At 41.5% G+C, this 15,732-nt stretch overlaps 1 protein-coding gene across 19 annotated transcripts in view; it reads right to left on the bottom strand.

The window, feature by feature from the left end:
- Sh3kbp1 (SH3 domain containing kinase binding protein 1) overlaps positions 1-15,732 on the bottom strand; it is a 369,672-nt gene that overhangs the window by 63,861 nt on the left and 290,079 nt on the right. For all 19 annotated transcript variants that reach the window (XR_015444104.1, XM_087193656.1, XM_087193653.1 and 16 more), the window contains 2 exons: positions 5,457-5,508; positions 1,930-2,010 (listed from right to left, as the gene is read on the bottom strand). Coding sequence is in view for 18 of the 19 variants with exons in the window: in XM_087193656.1 (XP_087049782.1) it covers positions 1,930-2,010; positions 5,457-5,508 (133 nt within the window). In the remaining variant the exon portion in view is untranslated. The remainder of the gene's footprint in view (positions 1-1,929; positions 2,011-5,456; positions 5,509-15,732) is intronic.

Here is a 15,732-nt window from a genome sequence, read left to right as displayed (position 1 = left end):
TCACAGGTATTTGGTTTCCAAAGCTTTTTGAAGTCAGTTATTAGAATGAAGTTGAAGCCACATTTACTGGCCAAACTGGACAGTGTTCAGTGACAACCTCAAGTTTTCTGTTCCCAACTAGCCTTGCCCCATGGTTGGTGCAAACAGCATACACCTATATAGTTCTTGATGAAGGTGGAACTTTACAGAGTTTTGCACTGGAGCACAGGTAGGCTGCTGCATTGACTTGCAAGATGATACTCAGAACACCTTTTATTTGCACATACAGTCTCACATTGCTTGGGTGCTCAGGCCAATTGGCAAAATCTTTACAAACCCCACCAGGTATTATAAAAGTATCATTGTGCTCATCTCTGCAATGTGTCTGTAGGGAAATAGGATCCAACCAGGAATGCTGGGAACTTATTTTCTGGCACATGGGGGCTAGAAGAGGAGAAGCTCAGGTGAAATGCTAAGCAGCAGAGAAGTTTCCTGCTAGGCAACAGGACAGGGATGAGGATAGGACCTCCAGCAGCTTATAGGGTGAATGAGAGGGAGGGTGTGAGCTGACCTGACAGTGACATCAAGTCTCAGGGCAGGGCTGATCCCTGGGCTTCCCTATTGCTTCTGACCAGGCCTTTTGCCTCCCTGACTCACTGTGGCACAGAACAAGTACTCATGGTGTTGAAATTGGAATAAAAAAAAAAAAAAGGAACTCATGTGAAGGGAAGAAGCGGGGTGTCAGCCCACAAGGTGGCCAGTATGGACCAATGTAGAAAAGTATCTTCATCACGCAGCTTGGTTATCAACAAGACACTAGTCACATGTCCTCTGTGAGGACAGGAAATGGTGTTTGGTTATTTCACAACACATGCTTTTATCAAAGAGCTGTCTGTAAGCTCAATGGCTATTTTTTCACTGATCTGTGACACAGCCTTGGCCTTCACAACGGGCTTCCACAACTCAAATTCTACCTGTTCACTGTAAAGGAAAGAGGTATAGGTTCTTAATAGCTTGCGATGTTGGTAAAACTTGTAGCAAGCTGATATGAAATATGCAATTTCACAACGAAATTTCCTGAGGCCACCAAGGAGCATCTCCAAATAATTATATTCATTAATCCAGCATTTCTCTGGTGACTTCAAAATAACTGCTTTTAAAAATGGAATTTGCTCAGCCTCCTACTCATAATAACAACATGGCACTTTTCCCATAAAAATGTGTGATCAATCAAATGTTAGGCGCCTAATAAAACGAGTCCTTCCACAGCTCGTGGATTTCTCCGGGAGAGACACTCAGAATGGTGAGAATCAAACACATCTGTAAAACTGTGTGAGATTCAGCCACTTCCCTGCCAATGACATTTCTGACCACCTTCAGAGGACTCCAAGCAATGGGGTGTTTTTCTCACTATTGCCATGCCTCCCTCCCCCAGCTACCAATACTCTTGAGCAAGGACTTGTATCTGCAACCTTGTTAGCCAGTCAAGGGCCCAGCAGTGACCAAGGAAGAGAGCTTTCATTTGTCTGGGTGGGAAATTTACTAAGCCAAGTCCATCTATCAACAGTGATGAGCAAGTACCCTTGGTACTAGGCACAGAGGAGAGGCTAGATGGAAACTGTCAGCTACATTTCAGGCCCTTACGGACCTTACAGTCTACAATTTCAGCCTATAGACAGAATGGCAATGGCAGAGATATCACAGAAGAGCAACTATGTGTTAAGTAACTGGTCTAGTTGTTTTTCATTTGATGAGAAACTGACCCTATGAAATACCCTCTCCTATTTCCTCAGAAATGGGATGCTTAGAAGTAATCAAAAGTAAACAAAACAAACCCATAATCATCACATTCCAAAGCAAAAGAAAATTTTGAGAGTAATCTACACTAGCACTGTGAGAGACAGCTTTGGCTCTTACTGTAGAGCTGCTAATGAAGAATTGATTTCATACCTTTCTCTTCGGTTCTGTTTGGAAGTGTTTCTGGCCTTTCAGGAGGTATCTTTTTAATTTCATGTTTTCTCTCTGTGGTACCTAGGAGGGAAAGGATAACAGTTATCAGAAAATGTTTTCATTTATTAGGCACACAAACTTAAATATTTATCAGGCATAGCAAAGGCAATGGACTTTTTTTTCTTGAGCTGAGTGCTGGTAGTATCCAGCTAACAAGCGTTGCTTAGAAATAAAGCAGAAGTCATTTCCACCGTATGTCATTAAGTTTGCTTGCCTACACATCCTTAATTCATAAGAAAACCAGTAATATTTTCTGATATTTAAATCTGCTTCCTTAGGCATAAAAACAGTCAAAGGATATCACTGAGAAGGGATGGGGGGGTGTGAAAATAAAGAAGTCACTTGTCAAAATATGCAAATAATGAGTTATTGGACATTATGCTCTATAAATAAGAAGAGGTTTCACGGGGACCTGAATTTCATCTTGTAGTAGTTTTAAAATGTGGCCTGGCAGGGCTGGGGATTTAGCTCAGTGGTTCCGCCGCCTGCCTTGCAAGCATGAGGTCCCAAGTTCAATCCCTGGGACTAAAAAAAAAAAAAAAAAAAGAAAAAAATATATGTGGCCTGGAATTATCTGATACTCCTCCCATTAAGAGGTGAGATCTATATTCCCTTGCCTGGAATGCGGGAAGGTTTGCGACTGCTTCAACTAGTGACTGAAGTAATATCATACAATTTCCAAGGCCATGTCATAAAAGGTCATGTAGTTCATTTATTGGAAAACTAAACCTCCATGTAAGAATTCAACTACCCTAGAGGCTACATGTGGACACTCTGGCCTACAGCCCTAGCCGAGACCAGTCTTCCAGGCACCCTGCCACAGAGAACCAACACGGAAGTGAAGCAGCAATCCTCAAGGGCAGCTCCTCCAGTCTCAGCCAAGCCAGCTTTCCAGCTGAGGACCCAGACTTAATGGAGTGGAAACAAGCCATCCTGCCCATGTTCTGTTCACACTCTGACCCACAGAATCTGTGAGCATAACAAGATTGCTAATTTATGCCACTAAACTTGGAGTGGTTTGTAATATAGCAGAATGCCTGGATTATAAAATTGAGGGATGGTTAGAGATGTTACAATCATTCTCCCCAAGTCCTTTCTCTTTGTGCCTGAACTCAAGTATCACATTTTTCTAAGTCACCACTTAGCATTTATCTTTACCCATGTGGACTGCAGCTGCTCCTTCACCTGAGGTCTGATGATACCACTGACCTCCAGCATGTAAGAGGACTTTGGAAATAGCTAAGCAGAAAACAGTCAGAAGTACTTCTCTTTATTTATAGACTTGTTTGAGTACCTGGCAAATTTTTCACATAAACCACCCCAAAAGATGAGTGTTTGGTATGAAAATCTCAATTACACAGCCTCAGAGGCCAAAATAACTTTTAAAAAATCTATTGAACACATATTTCATCTGAATCCCTTTAATGACTCACTACAAATTAAACACTGTATCTGATTTATATCAATTCCATGTTTTTTTTCTTTTTTTGGTCAAGGAAAGTTGATCATGGGGAATGTACAAATATTCACCTCCTTATCACAAAGCATTTCCCATGATCCCTCAGAAGGATAAATGAGCAGCAGCAGTAGTCTAAGAAGATGAAATGTCATCTTGGTAAGATTGTTTCAAAAGGATAAGAATTTGCCTACATGCTACAGTGTAGCCTCCTAATGATAATGAAGTTCTGATTCCTGGAGACACGATTCTACTATCTTAAAGAATCCAATCGCAGTTACTATATGCTAGGCTGCCTGAGCTTTAGACCACTTGGCTCCTCTCCGTGGTTTCCAGTTACTAAGGCCTCTAGGGGAAAGGGGTCTTCAGAGAAAACACATAAATAGCCTGCTTTAATTTCAGCACAATAAAATATTTATATGGCTAGAACCACTAGGTGGCAAAATGAAACTACTCAACACCAACAGGGATGGGGTGGAGCAGATTAATTAACATCCCATTCCAAGGATTAATCTCTGTGATTCTCAATTATGCCCAAGAGAATGGGAAAAAAATTCGGAGTCAAGTTGATTTCCTTCCCCAACTTGGTGGGCCAAAATTAACTTTAAAATATCATTTCTTAGGGCCGGGGATTTAGCTCAGTGGTTTTGCCGCCTCCTACGCAAGCACAAGGTCCAGAGTTCGATCCCTGGTACCAAAAAAAAAAAAAAAAATCATTTCTTAATAAATTTATGAACACACCAATCTGAAAATATATTCATACTTTAAATGCTATAGAAATATCATAATTGTGTAGAACAATATTCCTACTCTTCTTCTGTTTTAGTAGTTACTTTTAAAAAATGCTACTTAACTAGTTATTAGTGGAGGAACTCCCCCCTACAACTAATTATAACAATTACAAAGAAGAGTTCTATTAAGAAATATGAATTATTTGTTTGTATGACCCAGTGTGCAATGAGTTACCAAATGTTCAATATCAGTTACTGTAGTTTTCAATTTTATTATCTGAACAATACAGAAAAAGTGAATTGGATTCCTTTTGAGATTAAAAAAAGAATCAAGAGGGAAAGTATTTATGGCTAGAAAAACATCTTTTAATTGAGGGTAAATGAAGTGAGTCCAAATTTTGGTTAACCACACTAGACAGACATTGAAAACCCAGCAACTCCCTACATGCACAATGACGCTAAGGCCTATGGTGGCCCATGGGAAACAATCCTCCCTAAACCAACCCTTGATAGGACATAGGAAAAACAGGACAAAATCAGGTTCTTTTTTCTTTAAAAGCAGTTTATTAAAAACAAAACTCAGCAAAACTGATCTACTTTTGAAGTTCTTTCTGATCATTCTCTTTGGGACCCCTGAGTTTTGCACTATATCAGGGACACATTTTAGTGACATGTTTTTGTCTTTAGGAAAAATCAGCAGTTTGCAGGCATTCCTCATTTATGAACTGAATTCTGTTCCTGCAGTTAGGTTGGTTAGGTTGTTAAATGAATTGGCTGCTAAATGAGGATTTGTATATAGTATGTACATCACAACATTTAGAACAAAGAAATGGACCAAGGAAACTCCAACTTGATGACTTTGCTTTTATTTGCACCACTCTTATATGCAGTACTGTAATGTATAACAGAATATAAAACTACAGAATTGTACTGCACAGTACAATCAGCAAAATTTACAGTACTGTATAAACAAGATGTACTGTACAAAAAGACATTGAGGCTCTAAAAACAAGATGTACAGAACTGTGCAGAAAAATAAGATGGGTCGTCAAGTTCAAGTAGCAGGTCATTAAGTCTGAACAGTCATTAAACAGATAGGTCGTTAAACAAGGAATATCTGTATTTAAAATCTGCCTGCTGAGACCCAGTCATAACTTCCCAATTTGGCAATTTGTGGCATTTGAATCCAGGCATCTTGAGCTCCACTAAAGACAATCTGAGCATATGTAAAAGAAAGACAGATAGCACACTACGTTTAAGTGAACCAAAAGATACATTACCTGCCCCTTGTTTGATGACAGGAGTGGATGGAGGTGGTGGTTTCTTGGGTCTCTGAAAAATTAATCAAAATTATACCACATGAGACTGTTGGCAAGCTGTCTTCTCACAGAAGGACTACAGACATTGTTTTCTATGTGCAGTGTGGACAATTTAGAGAACTTCTCCAAAATATTGAGCAATTTTCTCTCCAGGGACGTCATATTTTGGCACCTCTAAACAAACACTAAAATAAATTCAGTCGGCAAAACAAAACTGATCGACAAATGAAACACCATTTCCCCTTTTCTAAATTTGTAACTGACTTCTGGAAAAGCACAGCTCAGCAAAAATGGCCTGAAACCAGCAAGCACAATGGTACTCCTACACTGAAACCACATTTACAATTAAGATTTAATCTGCTGAATAATCAAGCAATTCAAAAAGATTCACTGGAAAGACTCCAAGTTGGATCTGCTGCGGATGTAGCAGGCTGAGGGTTTGCTGCACCCGGGTCAGGACTAAGCCTTCTGCCCTTTTCTGCACCAAGCCTGGCAGGCCATTTGCAAGGTACCTGTGGACCAGTCGTACCCAGTCATATGTGATAAACTGGAATGGAGGTTTTTGCAAATCAGCTGCTATTTATTTTTCTCTCACACACTGTTACTCTGTAGATGACAGAGGCATTCAATGGTATTCATCCTTGAAGTGTTTCCAGAATCTCCAGGCATTTCTCTGTCATCCAGGATCTACTGTTGGAGGGAGATGTGCCTGCTAGACTTGGTAAATGATTCAGGGGTCAGAGAATCCAGCCATTGCATCATCTTGGACAGTGTAATATGAGCAAAGGGGTAGGGGCAAAAGCAAGGGGAGAACCAACTCAATGTCAATATCATTAAGAAAGGATGGAAAAAGGCAAGGGTTGGAGCATATGATCCATGTTGCTGCCAACACTTCTCAATCTCTGGGCATCATATACCTGTATACCTGTGATTTATTTATTTTTTTTTTTTGGTACTGGAGATCAAACTCGGGACCTTGCGCTTGTGAGGCAGGCGGCGGAACCACTGAGCTAAATCCCTGGCCCTATACCTGTGATTGTAATAAAGTTCCACAGAGTCATTTCTGCTCTCTGAAAATGTACTACTTTGACATCACCACAGGGACCAGTAAAGGCACATGTCTAAGCCTAGCCCCAACTCACTGGTGTCTGAGGCAGCACGCAGCCATAAGAAGAAGTGATTTTAAGTAAAATCCAGAGAATATGAGACCTACAGGGAACTTTCTCAGGGACATCATAGCGTGTGGGCTCTGAGTTCAATAACTTTTCAGGCCTGCTTTTCACTGGTTTGATGATTCTGCCATTACTCAGAGTTAATAGTATAGCATGGTGAGGAAGAAGTGTGGTTTGGAAATCTGTCATTACAAGTCTCTTTCCCTTACAAGCCCTGGACATGGGATAAGCAACTTCACCTAGCTATTCCTTTTCATCTACAACAGGCAAGGAAGGAAATCAATTCCTCTTGGGAGGAAGTAATTTCACAAACAGAAGAAGTAAGTTCTAGTTTGTTTAATCCTTGTGAGAACTCTGAGGCAGTGATAATAGTATGCTCATTCTGCCATTGAAATAATTGAGGCTTCAAGAGATAAAGTCATTTTCCAAGGTCATCAAGCTATTAAATGAGGTAGTTGGGTTGCTGGGTGTCAAGCCCAGGGATGTTTGACCTACAGTGTGCTCTTAATCACCATGAAGGATCCATCCTGCCAAAAAACATCCACAAGACAAACCATCACGTGACCATAATACCACACACAAGGAGTTCATGAAAACCCAGGGAACTGTTATGCTAAAGTTGGAAGAAGAAAATGGGTACCAAATTCCAGCTACAGTATGAGCTCAACTATGCTACAATATTTACAGAAAGAAATAGACTGAAGAAAAATGAATTTAAAGTGGTGATCTCTGATCAGTAGTATTATGAGTATGTGCAAGCATGTGTGTGTTTTCCTCTTGTTTTTCTGTGTTGTCTATATGAGTACAGATAAATAAGCTTTATTATAAAAAAAAAGCAAGCTGCTCTAAGGGCCACCTCCCCTTGTATGGAGTACTGAGTGGGTGTGTTTCCGGCTCAGGGTCTTCAACTATTCTATCCCCTTTGTCAGCCCCCTCCACCTCTCTACCAGTTCTCTTTCCTTTTCCTTCCTCCCTTCTTTGTCTTTGTGTAAACTAGACTGGGGACAGATGTGTGCTTACCTAATGAAGTCATCACTGAAACTCTGCCAATTAACCTTCCTGTACCTCAGGATCAAAGTAATTTCTTATTCATGAAACTGCCAACACCCTGTGGCCTAATTCTTCCCAGCCAGCTAAGTCCCAACAATGCCTACCCCTGGATGTCTCCCTCGTCCCTTGCTGGTTTGAAATTTGCTATAATCAATATCACATGAGCCTTCTCTAACATAGACGATTACCCCAGCAACCTTGCCTCAACCACATGGCCCTAAATTTAAAAACAACAACAAAAAAGACAATTACAAGTCATCATATTTTCTAAGATTAGTGGGCAAAAAACAAAACAAAACAAAACAAAACTCTTTACTGTTGTGTTACACTTAGCATGTAGCAGATACACGAAATGTGACAGGGTCGAGCAGGGGTGGGGGAGAGGGAGAGAGAAGAAAGAAAGGGGTGGCAGGGAGTGAGGACAGGAAATGTTATGCTGACAGTGTGAAAAGTGTGGTCATGGCAAGTGTGTGTATGAATGCAGCAAAGGGAGGAGGAAGAGGTATGCATTTGTATTCGGAGCTGTGGCCATTGTGGAGATACATGGGGCGTTTCTGAAAGGAAGGGGCAGTTGATGAGCTATCTGCCAAGGTGGATTATCACTGGTCAGGTGCCTCCTTTGCTTATTAGCAGCGAAGTTTATAGATGTGCCTCCTCCTTTTTCCTTCCCTCGACTGATTTCACTTTCCTGGTTCCATCAAACTTGACAGCCATCTCACCTCTTCAGAAGAGAAAAGAAACCACCAAATAAGATGTCTTTTGAGGTAATTCCAAACAAAAATCAGGCCCAGCAGTCCATGCAGCTTTAGACCACCCCTAAGAGATTAATAAAGTATTGCACATGGACCTACTTCTTCTTTTAGTACAAGAAGAAGACAGGTCTGTGAAAACTGAGAAGGCAGATGGAATACACCTCTAGCAAAATATGACAAAAATTCATCACAGGAGTTCATGATTCTCAAAGAAAAAGACATGACCAGGTCATAGATCTGATTTTCCTCAAAATGTCCAGTTGTGGATGGATAAAGGAAATGGAACTGGGGGTCCTCCAGGGAAAGCAGTAGGTCAAGGTGTCCTCTGTGGAGTTTGACAGCTATAATATTAACTAGCTGCTATACGTACACAGAAAGAATCATCCTTTCAACTCATGCAAGGATCTAAAGATCTAAATGTTTGGGCTGGGGATTTAGCTCAGTGGTTCTGCCGCCTGCCTCACAAGTGCAAGGTCCTGAGTTCGATCCTCAGTACCAAAAAAAAAAAAAGATCTAAATGTTTGGAGGCATTTGTTCCATATAGTCTTTTATTTCTCCTTCTTCCATGGTGAAAGCGAAACACTCCAACCCCAAACTCAAGTGCTTCTGTCTGCTCAGTTTGCAGGTGAGTGCTTTAAAAAAGCAGTGGATGTTACAGTCACAAGTGATCAGAGGAGTCCTCTTTATAGCTGATAAGACTGAGGCTCAAAAGGGCTGTGATAACAGCTAGTTGGTAGCTAGAGGGGACTAGGGCTTATACCTCTCAATGTCCAGACCGTGGAGATTCATTTAAAAAGAGCTACCACAAAAATGTCAACAGCAAAATCAGTGAGCCAATTTTCTCTGATTTCTGGAGTCAAATGCCTTCCATGCATTCATGTATGCAAGACACATAGCCATAAGTGGTGTGTGTTCATGTGTCTCTGTGTGTGGAGTTGTTGGCTAGGATGGAGATGCTGATATCATCCTTCAAAGGACAGATTATTGTGATTTGATTTTTACTGTTACACTACCAGGAAGGAAATAGATCTGAATGTTCCAGTGTAAGGATGGCAGGAAGGTAAGCTTTGCTTCCTAGTAAAGGATTTCAGATCTGACTATTCCCTTTATTTGGCAAGACTAGTCAGTCCCGAGTAAAAGAACTCATCAGCTGGTCAACTGCTCTCTCTGGCAAGAATTCTGATCCAACACTTTGCCTCTTGAGCCAGTTTGCCTTCAGAGCTTTGTACTCCAAGATAGGCTTTGTTGAAAATAACCAGAGTATACTCTGATGGCTGGGTATACTTTATGGGATGTCTTAGTTCACTTTCTATTGCAATATTCTGTTAGAATACCTGAGGATTGGGTATTCTATAAAGGAAAGAGGTTTATTTTAGCTCATGGTTCTGGAAATCCAACAGCATGGTGCCAGCATCTCCTGTGCTTCTGGTGAGGGTTTCATGCTGCTTCAACTCATGACAGAAATCACAGAAGGAAGCAAGCACAGGCAGAAGGATCACATATGCAAGAGAGACAAAAGAAAGATGCCAGACTTGTTTTACAACAACCTACTCTTGTGTGAGAACTAATCTAGTAGCAAGAGAACTAACCTGGTCTCTCCAGAAATGCATTAATTCATTCATGAGGGTGGTGCTCCCATGACCTAATTATCTCTTAAAGGTCCTACCCTCTCTCAACACTTATTGAGGATCAAGCCCCTATGTGAGTTTGGGTGGAGGCAAACCATATTCAAACCGTGTGTGAGTGGAGGGGGCTTTGTTGTAATATAGTAAGGTTCTAGAAGCAAATCTCAGCTTGATTTTGAGCAACCCTGGAACTTTGGAAGCCCCTCCATGTCCAGCCAAGTTCTCTGGAGGCTGAAGAGGGTACACAAATGGACAGTTCCTGACCAGGGTGTCCCTCATAACTCTAGAAACACATGAGAGGCCTCTTCCCTGCCCTTTCCACCCTGCCCCTAGAGATCTAGACACACTTCTGAAGTGTGCAGCTGGGACATGCTCTAGGTAATCACAGTGTCTATAAACTGCTCCATTGCTTACTCTGGAGTCCCAGCAACTGTCTGCCCTGGCACTGACAGGGGAGATCCCCAGGCATCACTATATACTCTTGCTCTTGGTAAGGTCTCTCTCTAGTTTCCCCCCCAGCCTGAGGCACTAACCTAGTGCTCTGTATCCATAGTCTCTTCTTGACTGGGTTCATCCAAACTAATGGCCCATGGGTGGTCAGCCAGGCTTTGGGACTTAGCTTCTCTCAAAAATGCTCTTTCAGTTCACCTCCTTGACTGACTCCTTCACTCTGTCCTCCTCACCCTGAAAAGGATGCCTCAATTATATGCCCAGACCTCATGACAAGATGGAAGGACTTGGGGCCCCTTTTGTATGGGAAGAATTTGGCAGGAGCCTAGCTTCCCCCACCTCTACCTCCATGCTTCCTCCTCTTTTATACTAGGAGCAGCAAGCAGGAGAGGAGAGGAAGAAGGAAGAGCAGGTACACATTGGCACCACAGGACCAAAAGCCAAGGGGTTCCTGACTGCCAACTATGTACACGCATGCTGTTGGGCCTTATGAAGGAGAAGCTTGGGATGCAGGGTCTGCCTTCAAAGAGACTGCAGTCCAGATTGAGTGATGATTTTGAAAGAAGCATCTCAATCAAGAGCATACTGAATGAGATGCTCAACTAGGAGAATACAGGCTGTATGTACCACCAGGAAGGGAGAGGAAACACCATTAAGTGGCCTGGGGCAAGTCCACTAGAGCTGAGTCAATAGGCCATACCTAGGCAACATTAACACCTTGGCAAGCCCTATTCCTCTGCATGTGAGACCACCCAGAAAAACTAAATATACAAGGTAGACAATGTCATAGGTAAATTATTTTTCTTAGGCTTCTTATTGGAAACACACATATTTATTTCTTTTATAACTAATTTATTGGGCAACTTTAGAAATTAGAAAGAGCTACAGATTTGACGACATGACTAAGGAACAAAGAATATTGGCGAAGAACAGATTTTATAAATTGGCTTGTCAGAAGATGGGGGCTAAAGTAAGGGACCTCTTAAGAACTTGGTAAAGAGAAGGTAGAGTTAAGGCAGGAAAAATTTACCTATGGTGGATTAGTCATTGTGGGAATCAACCAAGGGATTCCCTTTCCTATGAAAGTTTGGAACCGTAAAACTTCTGCTGAGTGATCTAAAACAATCTTAAGAGGATGGGTTGACACACAACAGTAACTGGGAAAGTGGGAGATCTATTTGATCATGTCATAATGTGTATGGAAACTGATATGAACAGGAAGGGTCTTGTCAGTCATGAAAATGGAGGAAAACAGAGTTGTTGAAGCCAACAGTGCAGTGCTCATGCAAGAATTATCTGGGCTTAGCTGAATTCAACATATGGCTCCTTTGGCAAACCTTTCCCTTTGGTGTGTAAGGAGGGCCTCAAGTGATACCTGCCAGGACTTTTGTAGGAACAACCAACTCCTCTCATTTGGATTCTTTGCCTTCCCAGACAAATGTGGTGTCTGGTGGAACCTGAAGGAATGAAGCCTGTAGGGGGCAAATGCTCAGGGCAAGCAGACCCATGTGCTCCAGACTGGCTGACATTTCAGGGCTTCTTGCAAGAGTAAGCTGGCAGCCTGATACCCAGGTAACTCTGAGAGTTGGCAAAGGCAAGCTTGCATCATGGTCACAGGGACATCTTCAGGGCAGGTTTCTGAGTCCCCATGGTTGAGAGAGAGAGACCCTCCACTGTGGCTCACTCACTAAGGAGACAACTAGGGCAGTAATGGTGAACCCTTTAGGGCTTTCAATGATACAAACAGCCTGCTGCAGCACACTTAGGTTCACCACCACTGACCTAGGAGAAGCTTAGGAACACCTGCTAGTGACATGGCACAAACTCTGAAGGGTTTTCCCAATCTGCATGAGCTAGAAAAGTAATGCCACTTTTGGTGATTTGAACCGCTTCTCTTATAAGAACCACAGCCTGAGACTTTCTTGAAAGACTATTTTTCAGAAACACTACCAGAAGACCTATTCTAATTTTTGTCTTTACTACCAATGAGATATTGTTTCTGCTGTCCTTTATAGTCCAAATTCCCTGTTATCCTTCAGTAACAATAGCAGAGCATGCACTTTGCTTCATTAGTGCTCTCAGAATAATCTTTCCATTCTGGTGTTCAATTTTACTGTCAAGACTCAAAACAAATAGACAGCCATTGAATCTAGGTTCTCTCATAAATAGCTTATATAATTGCTCTAAAATATGCACTGAGAGATCAGCTAGTGCTCTCCTGGAATAACTTAAGGAAAAGCCCCAAAGCATTTGTCACCCTGGGGAGAGAGAATCTGCTGAGCGCACTCACAAAGAAAGACCACCAAGAATTCCAACAGGCCTGGTGGTAACCACCTGAGTCCAGGTCCCCTCCCCAAAATACAGCCTCATCAACAGGCTCAGACGATGTCTACTGAGCCAAGAGGCCTGCTGTTGAAGAAATTGCCATTTTCTTCTGTCTACCCTAATCATCACAGACTGTCCTCTTTTCTGGGTGAGTGACTGCAACCCCAGCTACTAGCAAGAGAAGACAGCATCTGCTGAAACCAGTGTCAGAATGTCTCAGACTCTGTCATTCACATAGTGCCTGCCTGTTGATGATTCTAATCATCTTTACAGTGTCAACTGATCAAGTGACAGGCCCATCACTAGTCACAATGTCACCGACACACCAATGCTATGGGTGCAGTGATAAAGGCTGGCATAACAACCAGTGCAAAGCTGGTTGGCTGGTTTTATAGGCCAGAGGAGATGAAAAAGGAAGTTATACTTTGAATTTTTAAAGAGCTAAATGTCATATTATACAATCATTTTTCAGCTGTAGGTATTACTGTATCTGACAGGTATGACTATCATTTCCCTAAAATTGGGTTTTCTGCTTCATAGGGGCAAGGTTAAAAGACTTATCAAAGAAATGGTGGCTGCTTGTCTGGGGTTGGAGAGATGCCCCTGAGGCTGTGAAGAGCATGCATGCCCCAACAAGCAAGCCATGCGGAGCCTACTCATCACTGACGACTTCACTCTCCTGGTGGAAGAGCTTCCCTTGGTGCCTTATGTAACACAATTCCTAGAAAAGTACGCTAGGGCATTAGTCTTGCTTGAGTGCATTTGTTGTCTTACAAAAAGAAAAAGAAAAAAAAGGCTAGAAACTAAAAAGCAGGTGGCCACAACAAAGGTCACCTATTTGTTAAAAAGAAGGATCCAGATTCTACAGTAGTCTTCAAAACTATACTTCCTATCAACAAAAAAAGGATAACTATGTGAAGTAATACATACGTTAATTAGCTAGATTTAGCCCTTCCACAATGTATACATACAGTCATCTCTTGGACTCTGTGAGAAATTGGTTCCAGGAACCTCTGTGGATACCAAAATTCATTGATACTCAAGTTCTTTATATGAAATAATATTGTGTTTGCATATAATTTAAGCACATTCTTCTGTAAACCTTAAATCATCTCTAGGTTACTTATAACACCTAAAGCAGTGCAGGTGCCATGCATATAGCTTTTATACTGTATTTTTAGGGGATGACAACTTAAAAAGTGTGCATCTTCAGTATAGATGAAAATTTTCAAAATATTTTTGATTCGAGATTGGTTGAATCCAGAGTTGTGAAACCTGCAGATACAGAAGGCTGACTGCACTTCAAAACATGTTGCACATGGTAAATAATGCAATCTTATATGTCAGTTTTAGAAAAGCAAACCATATTATCTCAATCAGAACCAATAAGGTGAAAAATGGCTAGCAGTGTGGCGTGCTTGCTAAGATTTCTTTGGTCAAATGGAGAGAAGTCATCATGAAGGTTTCAGTGTCCCAGTGCTTCAGGACATGACTGTCTTTTACCAGCCTCACAAAGACAGCTGAGAAGCCTGCGACAGGCAGTCTGGCTGGCTCCTTGCCTCCACTCACTCGGGTTCACACTGAATATTCTTTAAGAAAGGCCTAGCAGGCCTCTATGGCCTTGAACACCAGGCTTGCTACCTAAACCCAAGCCCACAAGGGTAGCAACTGTGTGTACGCTTCACTTCCAATCAACCACCATGATGGTCAGCCCAGAGAAAAAACTCTATAAATACTGAGTAAATGAATGAAAATAGAGTAGAATATGAGCAGTAACATGTTTCTATAAATGTGTTTTATACATCACTGGATGTCTTTTAAGGGCTATTCATCAAAGTTCTTAGATGCTTTTGGATTCCCAGGGAAACTAACCAAGACACCAAGGTAACTGGGTTGATTTGATCAAGCTGAAGCAAAAAGAACCAGAGTCAGCCTTCTACCCTTACTTCATAGTTCTGTTGGAGCCTTTTCCCCACTCTGTGGTAATAATCATCATAATGATCAGAATGGTTAACGTGCACAAGACACTTACCAACTTCCAGACATTGTGCTAAGGAATTCATGTGCATCATCTCAGTCAATCTCCTCAACTGTTCAACAAGGTAAGGGTAATTATTCTCATAATTTTATGGAGGAGAATACTGATGCTTACAGACATTCAGTGACATGGCCCTGGCTATAGAACAAGTGACGGAGGAAGGATTCAAATCTAGGTCTGTCTGATGCCACAGCCTACAGCAGTAGTGGTAAACCTATGGCATGCATGCCACCACCGGGTGTTACCTCTGAAAGCTCTAAAAGGTTCACCATCACTGGCCTAGAGACACAACTACTATAGTCTACAAATGTTTGCTGAAACTCATTTCTGAGTCTCATTATTTCACAATTTTTCCTAACCAGTCATTACTGAGTATTTAGAATCTGTTTTTCTTAGTGACTGATTTTTCTGTCAATTGACAACCCTCCATTGCCATAGTCATTAGTAAAAATGTCTCGAGTGATTTTACTTGGTAGAAAATTTCCTTATTTAATAATGATGCCTTCTGTATCGTGTGAGTTTATTTCCTTCCTAAAATATGGGGGAAGTGGAAGGTGGGTTTTAAAAAATTTTTTATTCATTAATTTTATTTGTACATTTTAGGTATACAATATACTGACTTTCATCCTTAGGAATTTGTACCTTTACATAATATATCTTGGTTCTTATTTTTTTCCCTATTCCCCTGCCCTCTGTTCAAGCCCTCCATCCCTCCCTATTTACAAAGACTTGTTTCTATTTTTTTTTCTTTTCTCATATTTATTCCTTTCCCTTCTTTCCTTTCCCCTATCCCTCCCACTTCCTCTTCCCCTTTGGACCTTTTCT

Source organism: Heterocephalus glaber, unplaced genomic scaffold (genome assembly GCF_053883595.1).
Source record: "Heterocephalus glaber isolate CG9 unplaced genomic scaffold, H.glaber_assembly_v1.0 deba00001594, whole genome shotgun sequence".
Lineage (NCBI taxonomy): Eukaryota > Metazoa > Chordata > Mammalia > Rodentia > Bathyergidae > Heterocephalus > Heterocephalus glaber.
Note: the sequence above shows the minus strand (reverse complement) of the source record. Positions and strands in the feature narration are given on the sequence as shown.